At 52.3% G+C, this 18,171-nt stretch overlaps 1 protein-coding gene and 1 long non-coding RNA gene across 4 annotated transcripts in view; one reads left to right on the forward strand and one right to left on the reverse strand.

Annotated features, from left to right (window-relative positions):
- Nucleotides 1–1,888: 1,888 nt before the first annotated feature.
- Nucleotides 1,889–18,171, forward strand: part of Crocc (ciliary rootlet coiled-coil, rootletin) — a 49,081-nt gene continuing 32,798 nt past the window's right edge. The window contains exons 1-5 of one of the 3 annotated variants that reach the window (XM_040757524.1): nucleotides 1,889–1,932; nucleotides 9,995–10,136; nucleotides 11,839–11,993; nucleotides 17,748–17,933; nucleotides 18,021–18,104. In XM_040757524.1, the coding sequence (XP_040613458.1) occupies nucleotides 11,859–11,993; nucleotides 17,748–17,933; nucleotides 18,021–18,104 (405 nt within the window). In that variant the 5' untranslated portion in view covers nucleotides 1,889–1,932; nucleotides 9,995–10,136; nucleotides 11,839–11,858. Of the gene's footprint in view, nucleotides 1,933–7,786; nucleotides 9,513–9,994; nucleotides 10,137–11,838; nucleotides 11,994–17,747; nucleotides 17,934–18,020; nucleotides 18,105–18,171 lie in introns of those variants that run through there. The other 2 variants (XM_040757523.1, XM_040757526.1) reach the window with 2 other exon arrangements.
- On the reverse strand, nucleotides 4,935–6,494 carry LOC121144161. Its single transcript, XR_005881471.1, has 2 exons — nucleotides 6,445–6,494; nucleotides 4,935–5,102 (listed from the first exon to the last, which is right to left on the reverse strand). It is a non-coding gene; the product is annotated as an uncharacterized LOC121144161 (long non-coding RNA).

An 18,171-nucleotide genomic window follows, 5' to 3' on the forward strand; every position in this document is an offset into this window, starting at 1 on the left:
CCACCCAACTAGTGTTGGCACAGGCCTTTGATCCCAACACTCTGGAGTTAGAGGCAGGCAGGTCTCTGAATTCAAGGCCAGCCTGGTCTAGAGAGTGAGTTACAGGACAGAGTGGGCTACACAAAGAGAATCCCTGTCTTGAAAAAACCAAAAAAAAAAAAAAAAAAAAAAAGAGAGAGAGAAAGAAAAGTGTATGTGTATGTAGCTGCATGACTATAGATTAGAGGAGCTGGCGTTCCACTGTGGGCTGCTGGCAGGCTTGTTACACAGGTGCTGAGATCCAAACTCCCAAACTCACGATTGTACTGCAAAGGCTCCTAACCCTTGGGCCATCTCCAACTCAACATGTTAGTGTCATCTTTTTCTGTGTCACAGCGGCTCATGTAGCCCAAGGTTGGCCTCAAATTCACTGTGTGTAGCCTTCACCTCCCAAGTGCTGGGATTTAGGTATACTCTACTGGGCTGTTATATGTAATACTGGTTCTTACTATTTTCTCTAGTGGTTGATGTTTTTGTTTCGTTTTTGTTTTTAAGATGGTTTCTCTACACAGCCCCGGCTGTTCTGGAACTCACTATGTAGATAGACTAGGCTGGCCTCAGAGAGATCTGTCTGCCTCTGCCTCCTGAGTGCGTGTGCCATTTGGAAAACAAGCTTTCTGGATACTTGTATTCAGTATTTCTGAATACTTTACAGATGCAAACCTATAAAGTTAAAGATGCTTTACAAGCCGAACACTCTAGAGGCAGGCTAGAACCAAGGTACTATTTTGAAGACACATCAGGAGACCTACATGCAGCTGGTTAGAAGGTCTGGATGTCTCTTCATTCCATTTAGGACAAGGACCACCAGATGAGCTTGTAGGATGCGGTGGAAGCAGTTAAAGCACCACCATGCCCTTTAATCCTAGCACTCAGGGAGCCAGAGGCAGGCGGATCTGTTTAAGTTCGAAGGCAGCCTGGTCTTCAAAGAGAGTTCTAGGACAGTCTCCAAACCTACAGAGAAACCCTGTCTCGAAAAACCAAAAAAAAAAAAAAATTATATGTTTGTGTTTTGCCTGTATGTATGTGGGTGCTGGGAATAGAATCCAGATCCTCGAAAGAGCAACAAGCGCTCTTACCCGCTAAACCAACTCTCCAGTCCCACACCACCATTTTACAGGTGAACAAACAGATGGCAGAGTGCTGAGCAGGACCGCTCTGTCATCAGGAAGGCAGTCTCTCCACGGGTCACAGCATTAAAGCCTCGGCACTGCTACCGTGGCTCTGAGTGCCAGCAGAAATGCCATCCCTCCAACCCACAGCCTGGCAATCTTTGGCCAGAACGCAGAGGTTTCGCACCTCTGCAGCTGAGATACTTTCACCCGAGTGCAGGGCGGTCCAGAGCAACAAAGGTGACCTCCAGGAAGAAGCCGGAGCAGAGGACCTAGTCGTGCACGTCCTACTTACTGTGCAGAGACCCTTTCTTGGCTGAGCCCCGCTGGCCCCGCCTTGGCCCCGCCCCCGCCTGAGCCACGCCTCATGGCTACTTCCAGCGGCTGAAAGCCTTTTCCCACCCTGCGGGCACTTTGCGGCGCCTCAGACACGCCCCCTCAACGCCCCTCGGCTACGCCACGCCCCTTCGGAGGGTCGCCTTTCCCCACCGCAGGGCGCATGCTCTGTCTTAGTCTCGAACCCCATCCCCCCCGCCCCACCTCGCTCAGCCTTGTAGCGCCTTTCTCCACCAGGAGGCGCTCGCTTCGCCTCGGACCCACCCTCGCCTGTAGGACTCACCCCTAAGATCCCGCCTTTTCCCCCTCCACTCCGCACCGCGGAGGCCTTTCTCTTTGGTCGGGCCATAGCCCCGCCCCTACGTCGCCACGCCTTTTCCACGCCCCAAAGAGTACGCCCCGCCCCTCAGCTGTGTCCGCTCGGCCTCGGTGGAGGCGCGCGAAGGTAAGATCTCGCGCCGCGCGTGCGCGGGGCGGAGACGGGGCGGGCGCGCGGAGCTAAGAGGCGGGCTGGAGTTGTGTGGGTGTCCTGGGGTCTCTCTGCACCCCGGGCGACCCCGCCGTACTGGGCTGGGCCAGGTCTGGGCGGGAAGGGAACGCACCGGCGGTGCGTACCCACTGGAGTCTTCCCTCCTGGGCCCCGCGGCCTGCGGCTCAGCAAGCTCTCAGGGGTACTCTCGCTCCACTGGGCTCAGCCGTCGAGGACGACGGTCACCCAAAGCCGCATACGTCGCTGCTCGCGGCCCCCCGAGTGCCAGGCCCGGCCCCACGTTCCTCAGTGGGAGCTCTTTCTCTTCGCTTTAGCCGATGTCCGGGAAAGGCTCTCCATAGTGCACACGAGCAAGCTGGGGCCCGGCGCGGTCACTGTGTGTCTAGCATGGTGAGGCCGCAGAAGCTTGAGCGTGCAGATTTGGGCTTCCACCCAGGGGGTCCCAGCAGAGCTCCAACCTGTGGCTCTGCAGCTGGCATTTGGAGAGACCCTCAGACTTTTTGCAAGCCCAAGTCTGAAGGAATGTCTGTCGCCCCACCCCAGATCTGCCCAGTCCCCTGGGGACCGGAATTGTCTGGAGAGTGAGGACCCTTAGGGAGGGGCCTTGGAAGTAACTGCTCAGATTTCTTTTTTCCTGTCGAGCTCACAAATAACTCCAAGAGTAGCAGAGGCTGTGGTTCCCAAACACACGTTTCTCTTCAATTGCAGCCCTACCCCCCTCCAGGGGCAAGTCTTGCAGATTGAGTGGGTTGTAGGAGGTTAGGAACCCTGGACCCATGGTGCTGGACATGGGTTTACTGTTGTCTTGTGATTCCTGGCTGTGTGGCATGGCTGAGATTTATGCAACCCCCAGCCAAAGTTAAGGGTATTATTCACACACATACATGCACGCATGCACTCACGCACAAATATTTAGTTTTCTGTTCAGGTTAAACGTCCCAAAAGTCCTTCATTTAAAACAATTTTTTCGGGGGGTAGGGACGGGGGAAAAAAAAGAAAAAACAAATTTTCGAGTCTGCTAGTGGTGGCGCACACCTTTAATCCCAGCACTCGGGAGGCAGAGGCAGGTGGATCTCTGAGTTGGACACCAGCCTGGTCTGCAATGCAAGTTCCAGAATAGCCAGGGCCACACAGGGAAACTCTTTCTTAAGAATCCAAAAAACAAAACAAACAAACAAACCAGAACCCAGTTTTTTTTATGATATTTACATATAAAAGAATTGAGGGGACAGGACCCAAATCAAAACAAAATGCACTGGTACTTCCAACTTCAATTATTCACATAGCTTGCAGTAGCTTTATACACCTTTGGTGTACAGTGGTTAGCCACAGGAAGTTAGGTACGGGCCACTTGTGGCACTGACTCAGAGGTTTTTGATTTTTCACATTAGAGATGCTCAGCCTGTTTAGTTGTTCATCTTGGTGTTCATTCATTCATTCATTCATTCATTCACTCAACATCTGTTTGTAGAGCTTTGGGCCCTCGGCACCGAGGAGGTGGTAATGCCCAGTGCTCTGTGCAGAGATGACAATGTCAGCAGTGAGTCACTACCAGAGAGGACCACTTTAGCTGGGGGTTCAAGCTAGCTCTATCAGAAAGTGCTGCTCTTGAGTCTAGCTAGATCTGATCTCCCAGCAGCACTCACTTCATCTAGTGTAAAGGAGGAGGAAGAGGCCCTGAGGCAGAGAGGATGGCCTGAGGTAGGGCGTGTGTGTGTGTGTGTGTGTGTGTGTGTGTGTGTGTGTGTGTGTGTGTGTGTGTGTGTCTGAGTAGTGGGGAAAGAGAAGGAATTGAGGTGGGGCAGGTGGGCTGGGGCCAGGCTCAGTAGGCCTTTAAGGCTCGGACAAGAATACAAACTTTATTTTAGCAGTGACGATGGCCCGTGGGGAGCTTTGAGCAGGGAAGAATAGGACCTCACCGTATTCAGCGGAATGGAGTTGGGAGACCAGAGAGGAAGCCACCTTAGCAGTTCGTGTGAATCAGCGGCTTCGATTATATACTTTAGAGACCAGGATGTGCTGGGCGCATAGCAAGGGGGGGCTGCATGAAGACAGCTGTTGCTGTTGCTGCTTAAGACTTTGCACTAGAAGGGCGGGTGTGGAGAGGTTGGTGGATGTTTGCCTGATGTGCACAAAGCCCTGGGTTGGGTCCCTAGCATTGAGTAAACTGGGCTGGGCCTATCCTCCTATGACCCCAGCACCGGGGAGGAGGAGCTAGGATGGGCAGAAGCTCAGAGCATCCCCTGCGACATGGTGAGCTGAAAGCCATCTGGGATGCTTAACACCCTGTCTTGAAAAACCTAGCTGAAGCAAAGTAACTTTGAGACCAGGGCAGCCTGTTCTCAGCTGTGGCTTCAACTCCTCATAGCTGCTGGGTCCGAGCAAATTATTTACCTTCACCGAGTTGTAGTTGTAGAGCAGTTCCTCCTGATGGGGCGTTTGGGATCCTGCTTGGGTTGGTTCAACATTCCTGTTACAGTTTCTAGTCGGCGACCAGAGAAAATGAGGGGGTGAGTGGTAGGAAAAGCTGGTCTGTTTGTGAGTAATTGTTGAGGAGATGTTTGGCCAGGTGTGGCATATAGCAGGCTTGGCGCTCCAGCAAGAGTGGGTACAAGGGATATCCTCCAGACAGTGGCTGAGGGTCAGGAAGTGAGACGCAGAGCCTGGAGCGGGCACGGGGAGAACCAGTGACTACGAAGAATGGGATGAATAGTACAACGGCCACAAGGATAGGCGACAGCCGCCGGCCCTGTTTAACTGCAGAGGAATTAAGGATACGCTCGCTCATGGAGTCATGTGACCCTTACAACGCAGAGGCTAACACAACGGAGGTTTACAAATGCTCTGTGCTTCCTATGGAGTGAGCCAAGGACCAAAGCCTTCCATCTTGTGGTTCTGGTACCCTCTGGGACCCGGAGTTATTTCCTTCTAGTTGGCAGACGGGACAAAAGAAGCAGTTCCTTTGGGAAGGTTTTATGAATCACTCCAACGTGATGCATTCTCTCCGTCTTAGCTCTGTTGGGTAGCACTAGACCATGTGGCCGTATTTCGTCCACAGCCCTGGCATATGTAGCCAGGTGCACAGCTTCTTTCATCCTCCTGGTCGAAGCAGACACCATTGGCACCTTTCGACAGAAAAGAAAACAGACTCAGGGTGAAGAGGGGTGATATCACTGGTACAAGGTGACCAAGTAGTCACTTGCTGTCAGAGTTCACTTTTTTTTTTTTTTTTGAGACAGGGTTTCTTTGAAACAGTCTGGCTATCCTGGAACTCATTTTATAGACCAGACTGACCTCCAACTCACAGAGATCCATCTGCCTCTGCCTCCCAAGTGCTGGGATTAAAGGTGTGCACCATCATTGCCCAGTCAGGCCAGAGTTCACTTTTGTTGCTATATATAAATCACAAGATTGGATAGGTTTCCCCCCCCCCCCACTTTTTTAAGATTATTTTTATTTATGTATGTATTTATTTATTTATTTTTGGTTTTTCGAGACAGGATTTCTCTGTGGCTTTGGAGAATGTCCTGGAACTAGCTCTTGTAGACCAGATTGGTCTCGAACTCACAGAGATCTGCCTGCCTCTGCCTCCCAAGTGTTGGGATTAAAGGCATGTACCACCAACGCCTGGCTGAGATTATTTATTTTTATTTTACTTGTATATGAGTTTGCCAGCCGGGCGTTGGTGGCGCACGCCTTTAATCCCAGCACTCAGGAGGCAGAGGCAGGCGGATCTCTGTGAGTTCAAGGCCAGCCTGGTCTACAGAGCAAGTTCCAGGACAGCCTCCAAAACAATACAGAGAAACCCTGTCTTGAAAAACCAAAAAAAAAAAAAAAAAAAAAAGTTTGCCTACATGTATGTATGTGGGCTGTGTGTGTGCCTGGTGCCCACAGAGGCCAGAAGAGGGTGCCAGAGTTACAGACAGAGCAACCGTGTGGGTACTGGAAACAGAATTCAGGTGCTCTGCAAGAGCAGCCAGTGCTCTTAGCCACTGAGCCACATCCCCAGTCCCAAGACTAAGTAATTTGTAAATGAAAAAAACTCACTAGTTCCTTATGATGAAAGATAGGAGTTCCATGGATGGCCGTATCTGGCAAAGACCCCATGCTACCAATGCTGTGGGAAGACAGACTGCAAGCCAGCAGGAGAGCTAGGGGGTTGAGCTCAACCTACAACAACTTTTCATTAAAAAGAGATTTGCATGTGTGTCTCTGCAGTGCATATGTGTGCATGTGCATTCATATATGTGTGGGTGCACCAGAAGTACATGCCAGAGGTCTTCCTCGGTCACTTTTCATGTAACATATTGAGGCAGGGGATTGATCTGAGGATTTCCTGTCTCTGCCTCCTGAGTGCTGGGATTACAGGTGGGCAGACAAACCCACTGTCTTAGTTAGGGTTACTGTTGCTGTGATGAAACCCTATGACCAAAGCCACCTGGGGAGGAAAGGGTTTATTTGGCTTACGCTTCCACATCCACAGTCTGTCACTGAAAGAAACCAGAAAAGGAACTCAAACAGGGCAGGAACATGGAGGCAGAAGCTGTTGCAGAGACCATGGAGGGTGTTGCTTGCTGGCTTGCTCCTCATGGCTTGCTCAGCCTGCTTTCTTATAGAACCCAGGACCACCTGCCCAGGGATGGCCCCACCCACAATGGGCAGTCCCTCCCACATCAGTCACTAATTAGGAAAATACCCTATACATCTTACGGAGGCATCTTCTCAATCAAGGTTCTCTTCTTTCAGATAACATAGCTTGTGTCAGCACACCCACCCTGCATTCACATAGGTGCCATAGGTGCCAGGGATCAGGGTGCCAAGGTTTTGTGGGAAATGCTTTGCCTGCTGAAGCAAACCCCTTTGTGTTTTTTATTTTTTTAATTTAAATTAGAAACAAGCTTATTTCACATGTTAATCCCAGCTCCCTCTCCCTTCCCTCCTCCCCCGCCCTCCACCAACCCTCCCAATCCCCCCACCCCATCCCATCCCCCCTCTGCTCCCGAGGGAGGGTGAGGCTCTCCATGGGGGGTCATCCAGGGCAGGCAACCCCCTTTAGATTTCTTTGTTTTATTTAATGTCTATGAGGGTTTTGTTTGCATGCATGCATGTCTGCATAACATACGATGCCTGGTGCCTTCAGAAGCCAGAAGAAGGCATGAACACAGGTCCTTTGGAAGAGCAGCCAGTGTTTTTTTTTTTTTTTTTTTTTTTGAGACAGGGTTTTTCTGTGTAGCTTTGGAGCCTATCCTGTAGACCAGGCTGGCCTCGAACTCACAGAGATCCGCCTGCCTCTGGGATTAAAGGCGTGGGTCACCAATGCCAGTATTCTTAACCGCTGCGTCATCTCTCTTAATGTAGCCCACATTAGCCTCAAATACAAGATTCTTCTGCTTTTACTTCCAAAGTGCTAGTATTACAGACCTGAACCACCATGCTTGGCCTCTACCCACACTTGTAAGTAAATTACAGTGTTGAGAAAGGCATTAATCCCTCTGACCTAATCCCCTCTTAAAGGTCCCATCACTTCTCAACCTGGGGACCAGATTTCACCATGAGTTTGAGAAGGGACAAGCTGCATTAGAATCCCAGCAGGTGATGCCATACAATTAGATTCCTGTGACAAATTTGATGGGCCTCTTCCTTCCTTCCTTCCTCCCTCCCTCCCTCCCTCCCTCTCTCCCTCCCTCCCTCCCTCCCTCCTGTCTGCCTCCCCCTTTTCTCTCTCCCTCCCTCATCTATCTACCTGAGACTTGGAAAGAAGCTGCAGATATCAGGGCACACACACCCACAGAGTTTATCAATGCTGTGTCAGGATCCTTGGGAGAGAATTTTTGGTAGAGCCAAGGGTTGGTATTACCCAGTGTCCAGGGTCCTGCACCTTGCGCTCAATCTCTTAGGGCGCTGTGGGAGACACAGAATAATTCTGTTCTGTTCTCCAAGCACATGTGTGATCTCATCCGTGCTGAGCTAGACAACTAGGGGATGTACATCCTGGCCCTGGGTGATCCAGGCTCTCATTGGCTGGGTTGTGGGTGTGCAGCCTGGAGGAGTGCTGGGGTGGCTCTTTGGAAGCAGGCCAGGGCTGAGTGGCAGCTCACAGGTTTAGTTTAGCTGAAATCTGAATGTCTGCCACAGCAGCTTGGTGCCCCTTAGCTTCTTGATCTGCTGCCTCTTCTTTCTTGCGTTCTCATTTGCAGGACAGACTCTTTAGTTGGGAAGGAGAGATTCAGTCTGGATTGATGTGCATTTATGCAGCACCTGCTGTGTCCCTGGGTCTGAGCTGGGTACAGCCACAGGTCTTGAAGAGCAAGAGGTCTGCTCTTGCCTTTTAGTCATTCTGGGGAGTTGCTTAGTTTAAGTGGGATGAGCTTCAGACTTACACGTCTGCACAGTGTGTCACCTTGAATAGGTGAGACCCCACCCTCACCCCTCTGAGCCTTGATTTGCTCGTCTGGAAATGGGCTGATATGGGGATTTGATGAGCTCAAGTGGACCTGCCCTAGAACAGAGGGGCCTGGAGAACAGGAGCCAGCAGGTGGTGTTAATGTGAGCTGTGAGCTCTCCCTCTTTGCCTTGTGTGTTCTGAAGTCCTCCCTGCTTTCAGCACATTTTAATCCCCACAGTGACCCTTCTCCTGCTTACAGAGGAGGAAGCAGTGAAAAGAGGTGATTTGCCCAGGGTCATACTGCAATCACATGGCACCAGCAACTCTAGACTCTAACCACTGTACGACACAGCCACCCTGCTGCAGGGAGGGAAACTGCTATCAGCCTGGGGACTGTGCATGTTTACCCGGTGTTCACTGAGGGAACTGGCGCCCTGCTGTGTGCTGCTGATGGGCAGAGTCTTTTTGCTCCAGACAGCTCAAGAGGCAAGCACCAATAGAATCAGCTCTTAAACAGGAGAGTGCTGGGATACAGCCGGAGGTGGGGCTTGGGGGGGCTCAGTTCCTAGTGTTGTCTGAGCCCCTGTTTTCTCTGCTTCTAACCTGTAGGGTACAAACATCAGCCCAGTGGGCTGCCGGGGTTTTCTGAGCATGCCACACGAGCCCGTTCTGGGTCACAGAAGATGCTCTGTAGACTGAGGACTCTGGCCTTTCCCGCCTCCAGCAGCTGGGCTTGGAAGGCGCCAGGTCCCACAACCTGGAGAGTGTGGAGGGCATGGAGGGAACGCTGACCCCTTCCTTCCCAGCTTCCATTCACGTTTCCCTTCTCGCCTCTGTGCTGGCTGGGCCCCAGGGCTGCTTCTGCCCACCCCTCATGTATCTCTGCTTCCCTCTGCCCTTCCTCCTCCTCTCCCATCTGAGCCCCTCCCACCCCTGGCATAGTCACGTGGGGGCAACCCCGGATTTAAACTTAATCTGCTGGGCGCTCAGCCCAGCACCCTGGCGTTGTGTGTTAGTGCGTTGGTGCCTAGCTGATCTGATCTTGATACTTTGGGGAGGGGGGCTGTGGGGTACCCACAGACCCCCCTCCAGGAACCTAGGGCTGGCAGAATCCCTGCAGCCCCAGCTGGCATTGGAGATCGTGATCCAGGTGGGTCCTGAGTGCTGTGTCTACCCTGTCAAGGGAGGGCGGAGCAGGGTAAATGACCTAATAGGAGCAGTGAAAGGTGGGTGAGCTGAGGGAGGTGTGGGGTTGGTATACAGGGGCAGCAGTTTGCAGCTTCTGGGCTACACTGGCCAACTGCTAAACTCCCTAATCCTAGTGCACAGTAGTGGGGGAGGGGCCCCTCATGGACTTCAGGGATTACTGGCCTCTGCCTCAGCAAAATCCTCCTTACCTATGGCGGGAGCTGGACTGGAGCCCCCAGCATCCTGTGCTGCCTCCAGTGTGGTGCCTGAGTTACTGTGGCCTTGGTTTAAGCCCTCAGGTCCTGCCTAGAGCACACACAGTCAGATCTAGGAGAGACCCCTAGCAGGAGCTCTTTGCAATTTACCCTTCCTTCAGGCATCAACTTCACCTGAGTTCTCTAGGACTTGGGCCACAGGTCTCGCTCAAATGCTCTCCTCCCACAGACACTGGAGAGCCGTGTCCTGACACCAGACCAAGAGAAGAGCCTGAGCGTGCACAGCCCAGCCCAGGACTCCCAGGGTGCCAGCCTGCCGGTCTGTCTCAGGCAGATCATCACCCGAAACCTCTCTCAGCCTGAGAGCCCAGGTGCCACCTCCCTACCTGTCCAGGGTCCCTTCTTCCCACTTTTCTTCTCAGCTGCAATAGAAGATGCAGATAGTGCTGTGTGTGTGTGTGTGTGATGTGCACACGTGTGCAGACATGTTTCCTATGAGCTAAGGACATTGAAGGACGACACTGGGTTGCTGCACCGATTCCGTTACAGCAGGGTCTCTCACTCAACCTGGAGCCAGGCTGGCAGCCACCAGGTCCTGCTGCCGATTCTCCTGTCTCTTCCCTGTGTAGCTCTTGATTACAGGTGCCTGAGGGGCTACACCCAGCTTTGTGCATGCGTGCTGGGGTTTGAACTTAGAGAATCTTGTGTAGCAAGTGCTCTTATGCACAGAGCCGGGTCCCTAGCCCTGCCTCTACTGATTGAAAACACACAGGGAGATAGGCACAGCTCTGTGATTAATGAATCTGCTCCACTGAGGAGGAAATGGAGACTGAGATGCGGTTTGCCCAAACCTATTTTATTTATTCCCCATGTGGCACCGCTAGAGGAGAAGGCAGGGCTCACTCCCTACTCACCGCTTCAGGTCTGAACACCAAATACTGCGCTTCCTACGGCGATGGTGTGAGCTGTCTGAGGCTGAGATTACACAGAGAGGCAGCTCCGTTTCAGACCAGGCTCCTGCCAAGGCCTGATGGCTTGTGCACAGAAGCTGATGGCTGCAGTTGCTCCTGGTGTGTGGCATGCATGGCCTGAGCTGCAGCCTGCCTGCGTGCCTGCTTAGTTGGTGGTGTGGAGTGCTGGCAGCTGCTCTGCTGGTGTCTTTTCAGCGATTCAGATCGCAGATCAGGGCTGGGCGGTCTTTTTGAGTGGGTCAGGGATGCTGAGTGTCCCCAGAATTGGGGATACTTAATGAACCACCCCCAAGACCTACACTGTGTATTCATGTTCTTCAAGGTGAAAGTAGAGCCAGCTAGAGTGGGCTCCTCTTCTGGCCTTTACTCTCTCGTTACTTTTCACAAGCTACTGTCTTAAATCCTGGTTATGAGAGAACTGGGCATGATGGTGCTTGTCTAAAATCTCAGCACTCGAGGTGCGGAGGGAGAGGATCATGGGTTCCACGCCAGCCTAGGCTACACAGGGTACCTTACCTAAAAACAAAACAAAGAAACAAGCCTGGTGGTGGTGGTGGGCACGTTTAATCCCAGCACTTGGGAGGCAGAGGCAGGCAGGTCTCTGAGCTCGAGGCCAACCTAGTCTGCAGAGTGAGTTCCAGGACAGCCAGGACTGTTTCTCAGAGAAACCCTCTTCCACTGCTCCCCCCCCAAATCCACAAGGAAACAAAGCCACATTATGAGAAGCCCTGGATTTGACCACTTTCCTGGCATGGTCTGATTACTGTTCCACCCATTTAACAGATGAGTAAAATTGAGGCTCTGGTGGGTAGGTATAGAAAGACATTCTCTTGACTCCTAGCTAGAGCCTCCCCGCTGCATGTTCTGAGGATGTGTCCACACAGACTGTAGTTGTTTCTACACATCTCTAGCTCTTGACCCCTCTTGCCAGCCTTTCTGTCCCTCCTCAGCTCTCTTGTCCCCCAGGAGCTGCAGCCACACACCCAGGGTCCTCCCAGGGCCCAGGCCTATCATCCTGTCCAGGAATGCGTAGAACTCCTGTTTGGGTCGGTGCCCTGCTGCACCAGACAGAAATCAACCTTAGCTCCTTGTCCCTTGTCAGCCCCTCTCCAGGTCCCACAGATGGCTTCACTGCTGTCTCTGCAGGAAGAGAACCAGCTACTGCAGCAGGAGCTGTCCCGTGTGGAGGACCTGCTGGCCCAGAGCCGTGCTGAGCGCGATGAGCTTGCCATCAAGTACAATGCCATCAGTGAGAGGGTGGGTGCTGCTGGGCTGGGCTCGGGTGGGGTTAGGCTGGGGTAGGGTGGGGTAGGGTGGGGTAGGGGTGTCCTGACCAGACCACCTGACTGTGTAAGGATGGGTACTTGATTCAGACTGCAGCTGCAGCTGGCATGGCCTGGAGCTCATGGTGACCCTGGGGAGTTGAGGGTGGCAGAAGGTTGAGGAGATTGGGAGAAGGATGGATGTGCGTGCAGATGGGTGAGGATAATGGCTGTAATCGTAGCTACCATTGGCCAAGCATGGTGGCGCACGCCTTTAATCCCAGTGCTCGGGAGGCAGAGACAGGCAAGTCTCTGAGGCTAGCCTGGACTACAGAGTGAGTGCCAGGGCTATACAGAGAAACCCTGTCTCGAAAAACAACGAAACAAAACTAAACAAAAAAGGTACCTAACATTTATGGAGTGCCTACTATGTGCCAGAAATATACTGAGTCCTTTATATTTAATGTACCAAGGTTTGTACCATTATAATACCCATTTAACCAAGGAGAAAATAGAGGCCCAGAGAACGAAAGCACCATGCCTGGTGCCACATAGCCAGTTAAGATAAGAAGCCTGGTGTCCTGGTCCCCAGGCCAGGACTATGTGTTGCCTTCGTTTTGGGGGTGTGCAGAGATCCTGCTGGCTCCTGTAGCATCCACTGTGTGCTAGTGGGAAGCCCTGTCTGTGTGGAGTCCCGTGTATTGTCTTGCGTGTGTTTCTGTGCACCGTCTGGTTGTGGAGTGTGTCCTGGTACTGCCTGCTCAAACAAGCCTCTGACTTGTTGGGGCTTGCCAAGGAGCAGAATGAGGGGACACTACGGAATTAATTTCTTGTAGTCTGCAGAAGGTGCAGAGATAGGGTGTCAGGAGTACTGTTGATGGGCCAGCATCAGCCTCCTGCTGGTTAGACCCTTCCTGGCCCAGGGCATAGGGCCAGTCCCCTGGGGACTGACTCAGGTGCCAGCTTCAGCAACTGAAGCTTACACTGCCCCCTGATTGACAAGGAAGGGAAGGAGAGGTGGGGGGTGGCAGGTCCCTTCTCTTCTGGGACATAGCTGCTGGAGTGTCTGCAGTGGGAGCTGAGGGCTGTGTCCATCTAGACCTTCCCCTCATATATTGGCACAAATTGCCTGGATTTTTTAATTGCTCTGTGTCTGAGAGAGTATGAGTAAGACCCCACCTGGAGGCAGGGACTGGGTGAAAATGATCTCGAAGGCCTTTCCTGGAGGGGGAGGGTCCATAGAGAGCATAAGAACCCAGCAATCACCTTCTTATAGATGGAGAAACTGAGGTCTACAGAGGAGCATTCCAGGCCCAAGGTCAGTGGGGAAGTTGGTCAGGAACCACAGTGGTCCAGGGCTATGGTTTATGGCATATTCCCTGATACTCGCTTCAACCTGTGCCTGCAGGTAGCAGCTGCCCTGTGGACACACTGGCATGGGGGACTAGGTTGGGGGCAGTTAGTGACGTTGTTCTCATCCTTCAAACCCCACATTCCCCTGGGATAGAGAGTGGAGCAAGAGGCGGGATTCATGCTCTGCTCATTGGATGTCCTGTGGAGAAACTGAGGCAGGACTCCCAGAGGCCACCCCCAAGTCATAATGTACCACAGTGTCCTCCAAGAAACAGGTGTAGGGCGAGGCAGGTGGGAAAGAGGCAGTGGCCTTATCCCTTGGCTCTAGAGAACAGATTCCCTGGGTTCCCCTCAGTGTCCATGGCAACCTGGGCTTAGTGAGTTTAATGGGCAGGAGAGCAGCAGTTGCTAAGGGAGACAGTAAACTACTTTCATCCATTCTGTGGCAGCCTCCTTTCCATTGGAATTGCAAGTCACATTGAAAGACTGTTTTGTAAAGGGCAGAGGTTATGGAGAAAGGTGAGGTATGGCCTGCAGTAGCATGGCACTGAGCCCTGGGGAGATGGGTGAAGTCCCTAGTGATTGGCCAAAACCTCCACACCACAGAAACCAATAGCACTGGGGTCACGCAGACGTGCAAAGCACACGCAGTGCAGGCCACAGATAGGCTCCCCATAGAACACAACACATAGGAACAAACCCACCCTGTGGCTACACTCAGACTCACAGACACCACACAGCCCTGCCCTGGCACAGAGGGACACCCGGGTGAGCAATCGTAGCACCTCTGCATACAGTAACCAACGTACACACATGGTAACACACACACACACACACACATACAGTAACCAATGTACACACATGGTAACACACACACATACAGTAACCAATGTACACACATGGTAACACACACACACACATACAGTAACCAATGTACACACATGGTAACACACACACACATACAGTAACCAATGTACACACATGGTAACACACACACATACAGTAACCAATGTACACACATGGTAACACACACACATACAGTAACCAATGTACACACATGGTAACACACACACATACAGTAACCAATGTACACACATGGTAACACACACACACATACAGTAACCAATGTACACACATGGTAACACACACACACATACAGTAACCAACATACACACATGGTAACACACACACACATACACATACAGTAACCAATGTACACACATGGTAAAACACACACACATACAGTAACCAACGTACACACATGGTAACACACACATACAGTAACCAACATACACACATGGTAACACACACACACACATACAGTAACCAACATACACATATGGTAACACACACACACATAAGGTAACCAACACATATACATGGTAACACACACACACATACAGTAACCAACATACACACATGGTAACACACACACACATACAGTAACCAATGTACACACATGGTAACACACACACATACAGTAACCAACATACACACATGGTAACACACACACATACAGTAACCAACATACACACATGGTAACACACACGCACATACAGTAACCAACATACACACATGGTAACACACACACACATACAGTAACCAACATACACACATGGTAACACACACACATACAGTAACCAATGTACACACATGGTAACACACACACATACAGTAACCAATGTACACACATGGTAACACACACACATACAGTAACCAATGTACACACATGGTAACACACACACATACAGTAACCAATGTACACACATGGTAACACACACACATACAGTAACCAACATACACACATGGTAACATACACACATACAGTAACCAACATACACACATGGTAACACACACACACACATACAGTAATCAACACATACACATGGTAACACACACACACACATACAGTAACCAACCGCACAGTGCACTCTGTACATCTCCTGGCTGCACACAGACAGCAGAAGGACAGAAGGCAGCAAGAGCCATCTGTCAGTCCGCAAGGCACTCCCATAAGTGCAGTCACTACCATCACCTGTGACCCAGGGAACACAGACTCTTCCTCAGGTCCTCAATTCGCATCATGCCCACGCCTCCCTGGGATACACAGACACACAAGCACGTGTCCTGGTACCTGCAGATGGACATCATGCCTGCACCGCCCCATAGACCACTCAGATGCGCCTCTCCCTGCAGCATGAAAAGGCCCTGGCACCAGATGTCAGCATCCAACCACCCAGGGCCCCGTGGGAAGACATGGCTAGGCACACCCCACTCTCGTGAGGCCTACTCACTGATACACGATACACACACATCTCAGGGCTATGTGACAGAGATGGGCACTGTCCACTTCTGTACCTTCTTGGACCTTATGCAGCCATTTGGCACGGACTCAGAGAAAATGCTTATTGCCACCTCCCTTAGCAACCTTAGCCTGTGTTCTTCACCTCACAGTACTGCCCCCAAGTGGCTGTGCTGACTCCTTGTTGGTGTCATCCCGATTGGCAAGCACAGTCACCTTACCCACCAGCATTGCTGAGAGTGGCTGTCAGAGCATCTACCAGGTACACCGGGCTAGTGCAGGCCTGGACAGCCACTGACCTTGCCTGGACTCCAGGTTAGAGTGAGTAAGAAAAGCCTCCCCTCCTGGTGGCTTCCCTGTGACTTATGGCCCCACCCTTGTGTGTTTGAGGGCCCTGCTGGTCAGCCTGGGTACTTGGGAGATGGATGGTACGTGTGGGTTGGCATCAGTCAGCTAGGCTGGGGATCACCCATTGGTTGTCCTTAATCTCGTGTGTTCATGACCATCATGGTCATCATGCTCATCTTCAGTCCTTCCTCCCTCAACCACTTTCCCTGACAGCCAGAAGCCGAGGGACCCCCGGGAAGAGTAGCCAGGACTGCCAGGCACCTGAACAGGGTCGAGAGGGCCGGTAGACATGCCTCCTCTGTGTTCTAAGGGGTCTAAGGGTGGAACTGGACAGGGGAGGGTCCCTGAGGTGAGAGAGGCGGGGGTCCAGGGGCAAAGCAGGGCTAGATGACGCAATACAGATCTTAAGGCCGTGTGTTTACTGTGCTCATGTGTCACTCTAGGACCTCTGAGACTGCCTTTGTGCATTTGTGTCTCTCTGTAAGCTTGGGTCTGCATATCGACCTCTGCCCTGAATAGATTCACTGTGCACTCGCATTGTTAGTTCACTGGTCTCAAATACTCCCTGGGTATGAGCCAAGCCACCCCACAGCCAATGCCCTAGGTATTCAAATCCAATGGAGAACAAAAATCCAGGCTTTCGCTGGGCATTGGTGGTGCACGCCTTTAATCCCAGCATTCGGGAGGCAGAGGCAGGCTGAGTTCAAGACCAGCTTGGTCTACCGAGTGAGTTCCAGGACAGGCTCCAGAACAATACAGAGAAACCCTGTCTCAAAAAAAACAAAACAACAACAAAATCCAGGCTTTCTGAGCTTGCCTTGGGGAAGGAAGAGGGCTGCGGACACATGGCAGCAGACTGAAGCGTAAACAAACGTGGGGTGGACTCTGTTCTGAAGGCGTGGCAGAGAATGCACGGGGGGCATTCACAGTGCCCCCGGGGTGTCTGTTTGCAGACGTGGTGATAGGTGTACCTGCACGTGTACATGCCTGTCTCTTCTGTGTGCCTATTCTTGCCTATATGTGTGCCCCCCCAAATATATTCCCATGTTTGCATTGTGTGCCTGGGCCTGTCCTGTGCATCCAAGTATGCAACATCTGTGTGCCATCCCCACCCCACATATTCCTAGGCATTGTGTGCCTGGGTCTGTCCTATATATCCAGCATGTTCCATCTGTGTGCCTACTCCTGCCCTGTATGGCCAAGTATGTTCCATCTGTGTGCCCATTCACACCCCACATATATTCCTAGGCATTGTGTGCCTGTGTCTGTCCTATATATCCAGTGTGTTCCATCTGTGTGCCTATGTCCACTCCACATATATTCCCAGGCATAGCATGTCTGTGCCTGTCCTGTGTATCCAAGCATGTCCCATCTGTGTGCCCATTCCTGCTCTGTGTGTCTAACCATGTCCCATCTGTGCTCACACCAACTCATGCCTGTCCTGTGTGTCCAAACATGTCCCATCTGTGTGCCCATTCCTGCTCTGTGTGTCTAACCATGTCCCATCTGTGTGCCATGCTCGGTATGCCTACGCATTGCCCGTCTGTACGTGTCCATGCCTGCTCCATCTGTATGCTCATGTATCGTACACATGTACACTGCATCCTGGGCCTACCTGCCTATGACTGCTCCTTGGAGTGCTATCAGCTTGCATGGCACTGTGGGTCTGAGCCCAGACTGGTGTCTCCTGAAGTTGACCTGGACCTGCTTGAAGCACAGGACTCTTACCCAGTCCCTTCCCTGCAGCTGGAGCAGGCTGTGCGTCTGGAGGCTGGGGAGCTGGAGGCACAGGAGTCCAAGGGGCTGGTGCGGCAGAGCGTGGAGCTGCGGAGGCAGCTGCAGGAGGAGCAGGCCTCCTACCGGCGCAAGCTGCAGGCCTACCAGGAGGGCCAGCAGCGGCAAGCCCAGCTAGTGCAGCGGCTGCAGGCCAAGGTCAGGGCTGCCCACCCCCAACCCTGCCCCCCTGTGCTTCTGTGGGCCCTCACTCCTGGGCTCACACCGCTTCCTGCACATTGCCAGATCCTGCAGTACAAGAAACAATGCTCCGAGCTGGAGAAGCAGCTGCTGGAGAAGTCCGAGGAGCTGGAGCAGCAGCGCCTGAGGGTGGGTGCCAGGGTGGGGGCAGACACAGGTCTCCCTCCTCCTGCCTGTCCTGACTCCTCTCTTCCTC

This window comes from Mesocricetus auratus, unplaced genomic scaffold, assembly GCF_017639785.1.
Source record: "Mesocricetus auratus isolate SY011 unplaced genomic scaffold, BCM_Maur_2.0 Super-Scaffold_100014, whole genome shotgun sequence".
Classification (NCBI taxonomy): domain Eukaryota; kingdom Metazoa; phylum Chordata; class Mammalia; order Rodentia; family Cricetidae; genus Mesocricetus; species Mesocricetus auratus.